The sequence below is a fragment of the Malus sylvestris genome, chromosome 9 (genome assembly GCF_916048215.2).
Source record: "Malus sylvestris chromosome 9, drMalSylv7.2, whole genome shotgun sequence".
Lineage (NCBI taxonomy): Eukaryota > Viridiplantae > Streptophyta > Magnoliopsida > Rosales > Rosaceae > Malus > Malus sylvestris.
Genome location: NC_062268.1, coordinates 26,787,693 through 26,804,378, shown reverse-complemented (window position 1 = coordinate 26,804,378; position 16,686 = coordinate 26,787,693). Strand labels below are relative to the sequence as shown.

Below are 16,686 nucleotides of genomic sequence, written 5' to 3'. Positions count from 1 at the left end.
AAGTAGCACTATAATAAGATAAAGGTGCAACTGCAGGGATGGACAGCAGACCATTTTTCTTACTCTCTTCTTACTATCGAAAAAAAGTGGCCCCAACCTCGCTCGTTATTTTTCATAAAGGGGTAGAGGAAGACATAGGATGTCACATCCTAATCCAAGCTCCATCACATCCCAGGCTTGACTCCGCCGTAGCATGATATTGTTCGCTTTGGGTCCCGACCACACCCTCACAATTTTGTTTTTGGGAACTCACACGAGAACTTCCTAATGGGTCACCTATCCTGGGATTTCTCTCGCGCGAACTCGCTTAACTTCAAAGTTCCGATGGAACCCAGTGAGGTCCCAAAAGGTCTCATGCTATATGGAGGTGGGCATGTACATATAAGGCATATATGATCCACTTCCCTGGGCGGTGTGGGATCTAACATAGGAAGACTTTGAAAGAGACTAAGAAAAGATATAGAGTATTTCGAGCTAACATAAGACTTAGTGCAAAACCACGCACAATAACGTTCTAGGATTCATAGGTTTGGTTGTTATTGTTCTTGGTTGGTCCTTTGCAAATCTGCTGTCAACTAACGTAAACTTTATTTCGTTCTTTAACCTTTTTTTCAACATAGGTCAATTCTATGAAGTGTGTGAAATTTTATACGGTTCTTTTGTACTATTATTTCGTGCACTCTTGCCTAACGTGTTGCATTCAAACATATCATACATAAAAATAATATAAAGTTCAAACCCTTACTGCCTCAGCTATAGGGAATCACTTTATCACACAACGACATTCAAAAATCGCAAATGGCACACATGCATATGTTCTATACCTTGTCCAATTGTACCAATACCTATTTATACATCAGATGAACCAAGAAGAACTATCGCTTGAAGATTTTTTTGCCAACGTGTTGCTTGGCTTAACTTCCAAAAAATACAGGCGCAAACATACATAATTCCTTCTGACATTTCAGCTTACGTAAAACTGCATGATTCTTCTGCAAATCCCAGCTTGGAGTCTTTGGTATTGTATATAACCCTTTGGTTTTTTTGTTGATAATTCCCTATAATAGCAATCTCATATTCGTACGAAAGACTTGTTAAAGCCAAGCAGATCTGGGATCCATCTGTCTGTACAAGATAGAAAATTCCAATTACATGAACATTCATCTCAGTATCTCCCTCATAGTGGAACTTGAGGGTAGGAATGTTTACTTCTTGATATGCACTCAGGTTGAAGCAACTGTCCAAGATCAAAAAACCTGGTGCCATAGGGTACCCATAAAACTGTTTCAAAAACTCTGTCTTGACAGCCTTGTAAACTGAAGGAGGCAGTCTTGAAATAACTGTCCCAGAATCAATCAGAATCCCACCACTTGCAAAACTTGAAGCTTGTAAAGTGACTCCCCCGATACTTATACCAGTAAGGTTGAGAAAATAGAAGGATGATAGTTATGGATTATTAACCATTCTAGTGTAAGAAATAAGAATGGAGTTCTTGTAAATTGAAGCATCACCCCCCATAATTAAATAACCAGAAGCTGTGGATTCTGTTGTAGGTAAGCAGTAGGAAAAAACTCCTCCAAATAATGTAGAAGTTTGAGACACCACTGAGACACTTTCACTCCTTCCCAAACCCATTAGACCCGAAGTTCCTCCAAACAGACCCTTATTATTTCGGCCACAACCAAACACAAAATTGGTCACCGGCGCAGTTCCAAGACTGAGACGATCACTACCTAGCTCACCGTGAGTGTACGAGCCATCACCATATTTCACCACATAGTTACAGCTTATTGGGTTGCTCTCACATGCCCCTGGATTCCCAGTATCAAACTGGAGTGACTGACAAGTCAAGGAGTTGCATAAAACCGATTTGTACGAAGAGGATGCAGAAGGATTGAAGAGAGACTCTTGTTGGTTATAACACAATTTGCAAGGCTGGCATTGAACCCAAGTCAAATCACTGCCTGCGTCTACAATCAGTGTCATATTTCTTCCTTCCAGTTCCACGGTTACAATGTAGTTCAGTGTTTGTAGCCTAGCGCCGGAAGTTAACAGGATTTGAGCATCTGATACATCTTTCATGCTGCCGGAAACCTTGTTTTTGAATCCGAATTGTAGTGTCCGAACGTGAACATCGTCCAAAACTAAACGTTTCCGTTGTTTTTTGTTCCAGTCCACAACCTTTCCAGTTCCAGAGCAGTCATCTTTGTGTTTTATCTCCAATATGGCTGCACCTTTTTCTCTTCCTATAATCAAATTAAATGACAACCCCATTCAAGATTTACTAAATTAATAATTTCATGCTATTTAATATCTCAAACAAAAACAAAACACATTTATCAAGGTATATACACATTCGAACAAATTAAAAAGCCCAGAGAATATATAGAAACCATTAAAAGTTCATTATTTTGAGTTGCATAGGCCACAACCCAGCATAATCTACCAAGAGAGTTTTGTTGGTAGATGACCTAAGTGTAAGAATATGAGCATAAATATGAATCTGTAATCTTGGTTATTGGATTTTGAGATTAAATAGGAAGTCTTATTGGGAATGGATTTGTAATCCATATTATACTGAACTACTATTCGTAAGGGATTCATTTTCTATAAGAATTCTAATAGGGGAATTCTTATAGAACTTGGCAAGGATTATGTTATGTATATATATAGTGGCCTCTACTCTCGCAGTACACATGCTCTTTTTCTGGACTAAGACCTATTATTAGTTAAGAGCTTAACTGATTACTGAAGAGAGGAGAAGGTGCACTGCACTTTCACTACAGAACTCGGACATGGCAACTCTTTCTAGTTCATCTGCAGGTATGATTCTTCTCTTTACATTGTGTTGGTGAATTGTGGTTGTGTTTTGGTTACAGTAATTCATATTACTTGTTCTTGGTTTTATGTTTATCCTAACATGTGGTATCAGAGCCTGGAATCTGCAGTTTATGAGTTCTATTATTAAAATCAACAAGGTTCGAAAACACAAATAAATTTTATAAAAAATATACCTTATATTGGGACACTAGGGAATCGAACACGAGTTCTGGTGTGTGTTTCTGCCAAATAAACAAAACATTAAAAAAAAATTCGGGGTATTACCATTGGATCTACAGCAAACCCAATAATAAGGGGTTTTCTTTTCGATTTGAGGTTTTTAATTTGAAACATCATTGATCAGAATATGTTCTGGGTTTTGATTTCCTCAACCTCTAAACTAATATTTTTTTTATTTGGATGATATTTTCCGCTATGCTATTTCCAATTGAAATCTGCACAAGGTATGTTTGATAAAGAAAATTGCTTGATCCATGTCTGTTTATTGATCGTGTTTATTGATTGGTCAATCGTGTTTGAAACTGCGATTTTCTTATACCTTGCAAAATTGTGATCAGCAAATTCTAATGAAAGCTTTATGTTTCTATGGAACAATGGATAATGGTCACTAGGCATGAGACTTCGATTCGCTGCCTGTTGTTGCATATCTCATTATGAATTCTATAAGTCAGTTTTTCTATGTATGCTTATCAACTGTGTGTTGTTAAGCCTATATGTATGAATTATTGATGAGAGTTATAATGTGCAAACTGTAAAAGGAAATCAGGAACCTAACTGGTTCATGTTTGTGATTTCATCTGCAGCATTTGCAATATCGTTGAAAACCTTGAATTTGTCAAATATTCCAATACTCACTGGAGGTGGTAACTACAAGAAGTGGAGGAGAGAAATTGGTTTGCTGCTGACAATCAATGAATATGATATAGCCATTGATACTCCAAAACCAGTGATCACTGATCAAAGTACCAGAACGGAGAAGGCTGATCATGAGAGGTGGATAAGAGCAAACAAAGTTGCTCTCTCTATTCTTGAAAGTGGAATGACTGATATAGTTCGAGGAGGGATTAAAACACATGACTTGGCAGCAGAGTATTTGAAATCCATTGAAAAGAAGTTTAAGGAGTCTCAGAAAGCAGAGATAAGTCAATACATGTCACTCCTAACAACTTACAAAATCGATAATGCTGGTTCAATCAGGGATCATATTATGAAAATAACTGATGCTGCTGAGAAGTTAAACTCCTTGGATGTCAATATTGGTGAAAAGCAATTGGTTTTTATGATTCTGCAAGCCCTCCCAAATAAGTATTCTCAATTGAAGGTGTCTTATAACACACAAGACAAAAGTTGGGATGTGGATGAGCTCATTGCATAGTGTGTTCAAGAAGAAACTCGACAGAGACAAGAGAGAGGCAAGGACACTGAAACTGTGAATTTTGTGCAAGGGGGGAAAGGGAAGAAATTCAATAATGCTGGAAATCATCTAAGCAATGCTGGAAATAATCAAGGTAAGAATTTCAAGCAACCTAAACCTTATGATAAGACTAATGCTTCTGCTAAAATGCTTGAAACCTTTAAAGGATCTAACAATCTTAAACCAAAAGTTAAAAATGTTGCTAAACTTAAATGTTTTTTTTTCTGCAAAACTCGAGGTCATTTAAGAAATCAATGTGAACTTTTTAAGGATTATCTGAAAGCTAATGGGAAAGATATAGTTAATGTCTGTGTAGGGTCAAACTTGATTGAAGTTCCAATTGATTCATGGTGGTTTGACATTGGTTGCACAGTTCACATAACTAATTCACTACACAGTTTTGAAAGACAAAAGGACTCAAGTTTTTAACTGTTATAATGTTTTTGTGGGGGAAGGAACAAAAGTGGCAGTTAAGGATGTTGGGACAATCAAGCTAAAATTGTCTTCTGGTTTTGTCCTGCAATTGCATGATGTCCTCTATGTGCCGAAGATGAGGAGAAACCTAATTTCAGGCTCTAAACTTGTAAAACATGGTATTTGCTTTTTAGGTGACAATGGCTATTTGAATTTTTTTTCAAAAAAGGTGGTATTGATTCAATCTTAGGGGCTGCGAATTTGGTTGAAAATCTATGGCAAATTGAATGTAGTGTAATCATGAATGAGCATCATGCATTGAACACAAACACCAAGAGAATGTTAAACATAGATAGTTCTTATATCCTTTGGCACAAGAGACTAGGACACATTTCAAAAGACAGAATCACTAAGTTGTCAAAGGCTAATTTGATTCCATCATTTGATTTATCAACTGAAATTGAATGTGTGGATTGTTTGAAAGGAAAACTCACTAATTTTCGAAATTTTGAAGCTAAAAGAAGCAAAGATTTGCTTGAGATAATTCATACAGATGTTTGTGGTCCTTTTCTAACTAAAACAATTTGTGGAAACAATTATTTTGTTAACTTTATAGATGATTTTTCAAGATTTGGTCACACCTTTCTCATAAGTGAAAAGTCAGCAGTTCTTAAGTATTTCAAAAATTTTAAGACTGAGGTGGAAAAACAACTAAATACGACCATTAAGATTGTTAGATCAGATAGGGGTGGAGAGTATTTTGGCAGGTACACAGAGTCTGGTCAACAGAAAGGTCCATTTGCCCTCTACCTTGAAGAACAAGGGATTATGGCTCAGTATACAACACCTGGCACACCACAGCAAAATGGAGTGTCGGAAAGGAGGAATAGAACACTAATTGGAATGGTGAGAAGCATGATGTCAAAGACAAGACTACCCGGTTTTCTTTGGGGTGAAGCACTAAAGACTGCAAATTATATACTGAAGGAATATTTTAGGGAAAACATGTTCATTTAAGCAACATCAATAAGCATGCAATTAACAATTAAAGGCGGAATCATGCTAGCATGCACTTAAAAACAAAACATTAACCAAGAAATTCAAAGCCTAGTAGATTGGTGAACCAAAACTCAACTCAAAACAAAGTGAGTTGAAATTGTACCTTTGTAGATTCCTCTTTGCATAAGCAAAGGCTAATCACCCAAAGAGAGGGCCTTCATTCCTTGCATAATAAATCTATGGATTTGGATGGATAAATAGGTTTCTCCAAGTTCCCAAAATTGAGAACCTCTAAGTCTCTTCACCAAGGAGAGATTGGAGAAGAAATGAGTGACCTTGGAGTAGTGGGATTGCAAGATGCACCCCCCAAGGTGGCCGGCCTCTTTAGAGAGAAATGGAGAGACATGTCCTCTCCAATTTTCTCCAAAACAAACCCTAAATTAAATTTTTTTTTTGGCTATAAAGTCATATTTATACCTTTATTCATTTGAGTGGCAAACTTGTAAATAAGTCCAAGTTCACTACCCTAAACAATATGGCCGGCCATTAGGATATTTTGGACTAATTGGGCCTTTGTGAATCATTATTCATTAAGTTGTCATACAACTTAAGTTAATGGGCTTGACGTTCGAAGCCCATTGGGCCTTAAGGTCCAAAACTATCCCGAGGTCTTTAACGAACTTATTCGTTTGATTAATTAACATATTAATTAATCCTTGCCATAAATAAATGATTAAACCATTTAATCATTCTTACTCATCTCCATTGTTTCTTCAATCTCCACCTTACACAGTGTGCGATCCATTAGGTTCCTTTTAGCGAGGCAGTGGGCGATTAAAACCATTTTACATCGATTGTGAATTGAAACTTACTTTCAATTCTCCCTTTAGTGATTACACACGTTTAGGGCTTCCACAAACCATGAGTGACACCTTGCAGCATATCATGGTTACCCAAGCTAATCAGAAGAGGTAGAGAAAACCTATTCAGTTTGGGATTACAAATGCAATACGGTCTTTCTCTAATACAATACTCTTGACCACATTGTTTGATTTGATAGTTTATTTATTCATGTCTACTATCCAATGTGATTCGTGTGCTTATATGATTACCTTGAATGTGATTTGGAACGCATTCCTAAATCTCATTCATACTCTGGCCAGAGATTCTAAATCATATCATAGAGTATTCTCCCCCAACGGTTTGAAGGTTAGAGATCCCTTGTTGCCCATTCACTTGCCTCCATGGCTAAGTGGCTTAACCCCAACGATGCCGTGGACACTCCAATGGAATGACGTTTGACATAATCAAAGATCAAGTACTTAACCACAAGACAACTGTGATGCCTCAGGTCAAAGGACTACTTTGCATTATCCCAACCATGAGTTCTCATGTGACATGAGTATGAGAACTCGTCGTTGATCGCGTTCAGTGAACTCATTCTCTACTGAGCACCTACGTACTTGTCTTGATGTCACACACACCAATGACTCGAGACTAGTCACTCTCCCTGAGAGAAGACATAGCACGTACCGATCTTGACGGACTGTCAATGCCCAATTGGCAATCCTATGATCAGGAACATTTAGGATGTGTCTACGAAAGAATGGTCTCATGAATCTAACTTCATTAGATTGCATTCTCCCAATCACATATTCCTTGGACTTTATCGTTTAAGCATATAACATTTATATGAGACGGCTCAAACAATAATCTTTGCCCTTTATATTAAACTAGATTAGTTTAACATGTGAAATGTCCGTAAAGTATCATCATATGATTGGTTTTAGGGCACATTTCCAACATATACTCAACAGGGTTCCTAGCAAATCAGTTTCGACTACTCCGTTTGAAGTCTGGTATGGAAGAATGCCAAGCTTTGGGCACTTTCATATTTGGGGATGCAAAGCAGAGGCTGGGTTCTATAATCCAGAAGAAAGAAAGTTGGACCTGGGGACTGAATCATGTTACTTCATTGGTTATTTTAAGAAATCTAAAGGGTTCAAGTTCTATTGTGCACAGGCTCATACCAGAATCAAAGAAACTCATAATGCTAGATTTTTTTAGGACCAAGATGTTTCACACTTTACTATTGAGAACTTTGTCTTTAAAGAAATTGAACAACAACAACCCGAAAAACTTTCCATTGATCATTGTCCAGTTTTGGTGTTTCCTCAATCGAAGGTTCAAGACGTTGAGCATGATTGGTCTGAAGAACTTGTTCAGTTAGAAGAGTCTCAGGGAGCTACTGACATGGAGGCTACTGAAATGGAAACTGAACCAAGTCAATGTATCACCGATCAAACAGCAAGTGTGCAAATACAACCTGAGATTAGGAAATCGATAAAAACAAGAAAACCTGCAATTTCAAAGGACTTTCTGTGTTATCTTCAAGAAACTGATTACAATATTGGAGACATTGATGATCCAGTGACTTATGCACAAGTTATGAACAGCTCACAGTCAACCTTATGGCAAAATGCAATGAAAGAAGAACTGAAGTCTATGTTTAAGAACAAAGTCTAGTCATTGGTAGAACCGAAGTCTAAACTCAAGCCCATAGGATGCAAATGGGTGTTTAAGACAAAGAGGGATGCAAATGGTCATATTGAAAGATATAAAGCTTGGCTTGTGGCAAAAGGATTCACTCAGAGAGAAGGTATTGACTATAATGATACCTTTTCACTTGTGTCTTCTAAAGATTCAATGCGAATAATCATGGCAATAACTACACACTATGATCTCGATTTACATCAAATGGATGTAAAAACTGCATTCTTGAATGGTGATCTTCAAAAGGACATATACATGACACAACCACCTGGATTTATTGAAAGGGGGAAGGAGAACATGGTATGTAAATTAAACAAGTCAATCTATGGTCTCAAACAAGCTTCCAGACAGTGGTATTTAAAATTCGATCAAGTTGTCACATTAAATGGTTTTGTTGAAAACAAGTTAGATGACTGCATCTATCTTAAGTTCAATGGAACAAAATTCATTATACTTGTGTTATATGTTGATGATATTCTGCTTGATAGCTCTTGCACACAGTTACTAAAAGAGACCAAATCCTTGCTTAATGCTAATTTCGAAATGAAGGATCTTGGTGAAGCTCATTTTGTTCTAGGGATTGAGATTGCAAGAGATAGAAATAAAAGGTTGTAGGGACTGCCACAAAAGAATTATATTGAAAGAATTCTAATATGGAGATTTGCAATGGATGTCATGCACCACAGAACAAGGGAGATCGGTTGACAAAAGACCAATGTCCTAAGACTGAATTTGAAGTCAAGAAAATGGCTGAAAAACCATATGCATCTCTGGTTGGAAGCTTGATGTATGCAAATGTTTGTACGAGGCCTGATATTGCTTACATTGTAGGGTTATTGGGCAAGTTTCAATCCAATCCAAGTGAAGGTCACTGGAATGCAGCCAAAAAGGTTTTGAGGTATCTTCGACAAACTAAAGGTCATATGCTTATGTATGGCAGAGAAGAAGATCTTGAGGTTGTAGGGTACACAGATTCTGATCTAGCAGGTGATTTAGATGACAAAAAATCTACTGGTGGTTATGTTTTTCTTTTTGGAAGGGGTGCAGTGTCCTGGAAAAGTACCAAGCAGACAATCATTGCAACTTCTAGTATGGAAGCCGAATTCGTAGCTTGTTTTGAACGCATGAAACAAGCAGTTTGGTTGAGAAATTTTATGGTAGAACTCAAAATTGTAAGGTCAATACAGAAACCTTTAAAGATGTATTGTGACAACAACTCTGCAGTTTTCTTTGCAAAGAACAATAAAAGAACATCTGCTTCGAGACTCATGGATGTTAAGTTCTTAAAGGTGAGAGAAAAGGTTAAACAGGGAGCTATTAATGTGCAGCATATAAGTACAAGCTTAATGGTTACTAACCCCTTGACTAAAGTCTTGCCAGTTGGTGTTTATAAGATGCAAATCTCTCGGATGGGTTTACTTGAGTCTTTTGATCAGTGGGAGTAGTTTGTTGTTCTGGTTTAGAAAGAGCAATTGTTGTTTTGAAGACAATTGCAATAATAAGATTTGAAGAGTGTTGCTATTGTGAAGTTCGAATAGCTGGTGTAGCAGTAATGGTCTTCTCAAAAGATAAGTTTATAATTAGCTAGTATAATTATCAGTTAGTTAGCTAGTTTTATTGCAATCAGAAATTCAATTTTTGTAATTGATTGGTCTGATAAATATATGTGGTTTTGAATTCAGTCTGATGCTTTGAGGATCCTTGTGATTTGACTCGAGTAGTTGTTTGAATTCATACATATTGATTTGAAATGGATTACAAGTTGATAGTTTTGCTAACTGTGTTAGGCTTAATTATTTCAAATTAAGTTGTGAAATAGTGGGAGTGGATGTTTGGATCCACTGGTATTAGTTTGATCATAATGTTATAAGTACATATTGAACATAAGTAGTCTAAAAGCATTAATTGCATGTTGGTTGTGATTATAAGCTTTTGGATTCTGTGTTTTGAAATGTACAGATAGATTGTTTATGATGTTACTCAAAAGGCTTGGTGATCACCTTATTGTAATCTTGATTGAACTAAGTTTATTTGGTTCATACTTACTCAAGTGGGAGAATGTAAGAATATGAGCATAAGTATGAATCTGTAATCTTGGTTATTGGATTTTGAGATTAAATAGGAAGTCTTATTGGGAATGGATTTGTAATCCATATTATACTAAACTACTATTCGTAAGGGATTCGTTTTCTATAAGAATTCTAATAGGGGAATCCTTATAGAACTTGGCAAGGATTATGTTATGTATATATATAGTGGCCTCTGCTTTCGCAGTACACATGCTCTTTTTCTGGACTGATTACTGAAGAGAAGAGAAGGTGCACTGCCCTTTCACTGCAGAACTCGGACATGGCAACTCTTTCTAGTTCATCTGCAAGTATGATTCTTCTCTTTACTTTGTGTTGGTGAATTGTGGTTGTGTTTTGGTTACAGTAATTCATATTACTTGTTCTTGGTTTTATGTTTATCCTAACACTAAGACCTTTATTCGCCACATACATATATAACTACAAATTCTAGGGCACTCCGTATGGGATACTTCAGGCTTTTCAACCATTAAACATCTCAATTTTATATTTTTAACCAAGGATCTAATGGTTCCAACATCCAGAGTATGGGATACTCTGGGACCCCAGAGAAAAGCCCATAATCCAGTAGTGCAAAATATAGTACAATGCAAAACAAAGTAAAGCAGTGGTATAGTAGTGTTTGCTTACTTGATTTGTGGGAGAGGCAAGCAGTAATTGTGGTTCGAGCATGTCGACCATGCGGCCTCCAACGAAACTGTTGCAGCTTGAGGAGCTTCTTCTCCTTAAAGCATTGAACCCCATTTGCAGAATAACAGAGGCAGAGAAGAAAAGCAAACAGCACAAACTACTGCAAAAGTTGAGGTTTTCCAGCAACCATTATCGATGGTGGTCAAGAACTTAAGATATGAATCAATGACTGTGTTTGTAGAGAGATAGAGAGATGAGAGACTCTTGGTAGGGGGTTGGGGTTTGGCATGAGGACAAAAGAGGAAGGGCAATCCTTAGGAACTAGGACCCCACTGCCACTGGTGCATGCATGAGAATTATTGGGGTTTCACGTGCACACTTTGACATAACTCGGAAGAAAGAAAATGCAACATGTAATTGGGGTTGATGGATGAAACGAAGAACTTTTCATTAACAATTATTTTAATTGCTTCATATTCACCCAACAATCCAAAGATAAGGACCCAACTCTTCACGGAATCGACTGTCACAACATACACACCAGAATATATAATATGGTACTCAGAAACCTCTATACCAACTGGTTGTTATTAGTGATAGGATTTTTACCACTGTAAAAGTAGGAATAAAAATACTTAAAATACTTGTAAGATTACAAGGTAATCGTAGTATAACAGCTCTAGTAAGGCCGTTCTCCATAAAGATTGAATGAATAAATTGTGTAAAATCAAATCTTAATCAATTATTTAAAAGAAAGTTTGGGAAAATGTTGATTTTATGACCAAAAATAATAAAAAGGGTAAATTACATACACTGGTACAAAAACATGTTTGCACGAATCAGCAAATTTTGTACCGCAAAGTATGTTTGCGCGACGTTTTCTGTGTCGTGCAAGATTTTGGCGCCAAACCAACCCAACTTTGCGCGACATAGGTGCACCTGCGTCACACAAAGTTTTTTTTTTTTTCCTTTTCCTTTTCTTTTGGGGTTCTTGCATTGCCTTTTTCTTTTGTGGTATCCACTTGTGTAAATGTTTTAAATTGACGATCGAATTAGTTCATTGTATTCATATAGGATCAAAGAATGTATGTCACAGCCAGTCCCAAAATATTTATTTTCGACGGTGTGAAATTACTTATATACCCTTGGACATTTTGTGTGGTGGTGTGGTAGGTTAGATTCACCGGAGAAGAAAGAAGAATATTTCATCAAAGTTGGAACCAAAATCTAACCCACCACACCACCACACAAAACGTCCAAATTGGTTCCAAATTGGTGCTAAGTCCAGTGAATCTAACCTACCACACCACCACACAAAACGACCAATTAGTGCTAAGTCCTATTATTTATATACTCTTTGGTTTTGGTTGGTGACCCCCGTGGACCACACACACACATACACACTCTTTCTCTCTCCCATGTATTCTCTCTTCTCCCTCTCGGATTTTCTTCATTATCCGTACAATCGTACAGACAATCTTCAAACCAACCCATTTACTCACAGATCGAGCTTGTAGACACCATCATCATCTTCATCTCATCGTCACAAACCCATCCATACCTTTCTTTGGACGTGAAACCCTCGATTTCCTGAAAACCCAAATTCGAGGTACTGTTCATGCACACGTAAATGTGAAGTTTTTAGAAGATTTTAAGCCTCTAGGAAGCTTTAGAACATCTTCACGAAGCTCAAAGAAGAAAAACGATGTGTTTTGGATGTTAGGAAGTCGAGTTTGGCGAGTTTGAAATTTAGCTGGAACTATCGTGCTTTCTCCAGCGAGATTTCGTGATTTTTAGAGCTTGAAATTGGTAAGATTGTGTTCTATTCGTCCTAAGCTTCAATTGGGTTCAAGTTTCATGGAATTTGGTTAAGAATTGGACGAGATATGAAGGTTTTTGCATTTTCCAGTTTTCCGGCGACGGCGACGGTGACGACCGACGAGATTCACCAGAGAAGAAAGAAGAATATTCCATCAAAGTTAACGGAATATTCTTAATGGAAGGTAATAGTGTCAGGTAGTTTGGACGGAATATTCCTATATTTTAACGGAATATTCCTAACGGCAGTTTGGGATTCCGTTAGGCTTTCCTGCGCATTGCCCGCGTGTTGTCGTGCACTTACCGGTGCGTGGGACATCGGAAAATTTTTCTAAAAATATGGGGATGTTCGTGAGGTTGTGTAGAGCACGTTGGTATATTTAAACACCCCATTTGAGAAATGTATGAGAAGTTATTAGCTAGTATTGGTTATGTGCTTTAAATTAACATTTTTATAGTTGTTTCACATATAGGGGAGACTTATCCCAAGGACGAGCACAGTCAAGGACGACTCGGGGGCTACGACCCTTTGACATACCAGTGAGTGGGCTTTTGGTTTTCAGTATATACTTATATACTTGATATTTTCCCAAAAAATATGTTTAAATGAAAGTATGCTTTGAAATACCATGCATATAAATTTATATTTAGAAGATGAATTAGTATATGATGCATAATATATAATTGTGGTGTTATGGACACTCATGTAAGCCCAGGTGAGTTTATCAATTGTGAATGTGAATAACGGTTGTGATTAATTGAGAAACATAGAGCTCATAAACCTGGACCCCGGGTGATTGTGATTTAGTCAGAGATATGGTACATGCCTGTTTATAATGTCACATCCCACACCCTATGCTCACATTTGATCCAATTTAGGTGCACAGTCTTGTCGTACAGACCATCATAGGTGGTTCCGACTCGTAGGTGACTAGCGATTTATTGCATAGCTATCTTAAGAGCGTAGCATTGAACATAACTATATTATACCTAGTCTTGTCGTACAGACCCTTACAGTGGTTCTAACTCGTGTGCAGTGTAGTGCCTTATAGGTCACTTGTAGTGACTCCGGCTAGATTGATTAATAAGCTATGAATTCAACCGTACATACTTCTACAGGGGTTCAAGCTAATATGTTATTTTCCATGAATTTATTTTCACCTGAGTTACTTATTCTGTTTTATATTTTGGCATGGCATACTTATGATTTTGGATATGTGAAGCATGATTTGATATATATATATATATATATATATATATATATATATATATATATATGTATGTATGTATGTATGTATATATATGTATATATATTCCATTTCTGGGAACATTATACATGTTTTATGGCGAGGGGTTAGAGCATTTGATAAATGGAACGATTTTGAAAAGTTTTGTTTTTGCCTACTCACACTTTCTGTTTTGTGCCACTCTGGGTTTTAGGTAGACTTGCTGTTGGTGGCATTAATGGATCTTGGCGGTTTTGATAAAGTATAATATTTGTAGGACTTCTTCTGGTACTGTGTAACTAGTACTTGTCCTACTAAACTGCACCTAGACCTCTATGCTCTGATTAGGTGTATTTACACTTGTATCTCATTCCTAGCACTTTCTGCTTATTAGGGCACATTAATTAGGTTTCAGTTCTTATTTATTCGTATATTTCATATCCTTATTGCTTTCGCACTGTGCTCATGGCTACGTCACCCTCACGTGACGGCTAGCACGCCTTGATTTTAGGTCGGGGTGTGTCAGTTTGGTATCAGAGCCTAGGTTTAGCAGTCCTGTATATCTTGTGAATAATCGAATCATTATGATGTCTTCGGTTAGAACTATGCCACCTCGTAGAGAGCCACGTCACTCAACTGAGCCTAGTTTCCCCGATATCGCTCAGATAGGGGAAGCTATAGCTAATGCCATTTAGTCTTCACTATGTCCTCCTCAAAGGACACCTCTTGAGACTGTATAACCTGAAGCTGAATTATTTCATAGGTAATGAAGGACATGAAGGAGCGGAGAAATGGCTTAATCATGTCTAGAAGACTTTCCTTGTAATGCAGAGTAAGCGGAATCTTCCTCCTGATAGTTGGGTCAAGACGACTACTTGGTTTCTAGGTCCGGAGCCTGCATCCTGGTGGAGATAGGAGTCTGGTAGCAGCCAATTGGGAAGTGTTTAAACAGTTGTTTCGGAAAATGTTCATTCCCCCTGAGTATATTGATCGCAAGAAACAAGAATTTACGCATTTGAAACATGGAAAGATGACGGCGAATGAATATTACAGGAGATTTACTGATTTGTCTCGATATGATCTGGATGTTGCTGCTAATCTGATCGAGATGCTCCGTCATTTCAGGTTGGGTACTAAGAAGAAATGGCGTTCTATAGCGACGTCAACTCCCTGTGCCACTTACCAGGAGTTTTACGAGGTTTTACTGCGGATTGAGGACTAAGATAATATGCCAAGTGAGAGTGAAGATAATGAAGAAAAGAACGGGAACCATAGTCTAGATGATAAAGGTAAAGGTCAATCTTCTCAAGGACCTCGTAAGACCTAGAGTTTTAAGAGAAATGGTGTCAGTTCTACCTCTTCTAGTGGAGGCTTGAGCTCTAACATGCAGATGAGAGGTGGTAGATTTTCTAGAGGCCCGAGATTTCAGAGGCAGGGGGACTTTGGTGGTTCAAGTGTTCCTTTATGCCACATGTGTAATACTATGCATTTCAGAGAGTGTAGGAGAGGCAACAAGGCATGCTATACTTGTGGGTAGATGGGGCATAAGGATGCACATTGCCCTCAGAATCAGCAGAGGCCCCAACAGCCTTCTTTACCACTACCTGCGCCGGCCCAGCAAGTTTCAGGACCTAATGGTTATGCCCAGACTGGTTGTGGTGGCGCTTATCATTATCAGGGCGATGTTGCTCCTTATACTTCAGGCAGTATCAGTATTAGCAGGACCCTCATTATCAGGAAGGTTCTATGCCATATCAGCCACATTCAGCATGTGGATCCCAGTGGTACAAGGGGGGACAGCCACAACAGGTAAAGATTGCTGCTAGCAGTGCAGGATCTTCGAGGCGGTCTAGTCAGCCAAGATAAGGACGTGGTATTCATGCTAGCAAAGGTAGTGGTGGACGACAGCAGAATCAGGGACGTATCCATAACATGACACTACAAGATGCTCAGAACAATCCTGATTTAATCATGGGTTCGTTAAATATTCTTGGTCATTTTGCTAGAGTATTGATTGATTGTGGTGCTACGCATTCTGTTGTTTCTCATACATTTGCTCAAGTGACGTAACATCATCTTACACCTTTAGGATATGATTTAGAGTTTTCTATGCCTAGAGGGGAAAGATGTTATGTTGATCGGGTATATCCAGGATGTCTTGTGATAATGGAGGATATCGTCCTGCCGGCTAACCTTATTCCGTTAGACATTGTTGATTTTGATGTGATTTTGGGTACTGATTGGTTACACTACAATCGTGCCAAGATAGATTGCTATGGAAAGATAGTTACTTTTCATCGTCCTAGATTACCTGAAGTTACACTTGTAGGAAAGCTTAACGGGGTGAGGCATGGTGTTATTTCTGCCATGAAAGGCAAAAGATTGTTGTCGAAAGGTTGTCAGGGATATTTGGCTCACGTGGTGTTGAATGATAATGCTCTTAGTAGTGTGGAAGATGTACGTGTGGTCAGGCATTTTTCGGATGTGTTCCCTAATGATTTACCTGGATTGCTGCCAGATAGAGATGTGGAGTTCGCTATTGATCTGCTTCGAGGTACGGATCCTATATCTTTGACTCCTTATAGAATGGCTCCCATTAAATTAAGGGAATTGAAAGTTTAGTTGCAAGAATTAGTGGATAAAAGTTTTATTCAACCTACTACTTCACCTTGGGGAGCTCCATTTTTATTTGTGAGGAAGAAGG

General features: G+C 37.9%; 1 protein-coding gene across 1 annotated transcript; it reads right to left on the bottom strand.

The window, feature by feature from the left end:
• Positions 1-784: 784 nt before the first annotated feature.
• Positions 785-13,075, bottom strand: LOC126633915 (aspartyl protease family protein At5g10770). The gene is given in 3 exon segments (XM_050304443.1): positions 785-2,246; positions 10,939-11,095; positions 13,061-13,075. Coding segments are annotated over 3 exon segments (1,449 nt in total). The 3' UTR covers positions 785-969.
• Between the last annotated feature and the right edge of the window lie 3,611 nt (positions 13,076-16,686).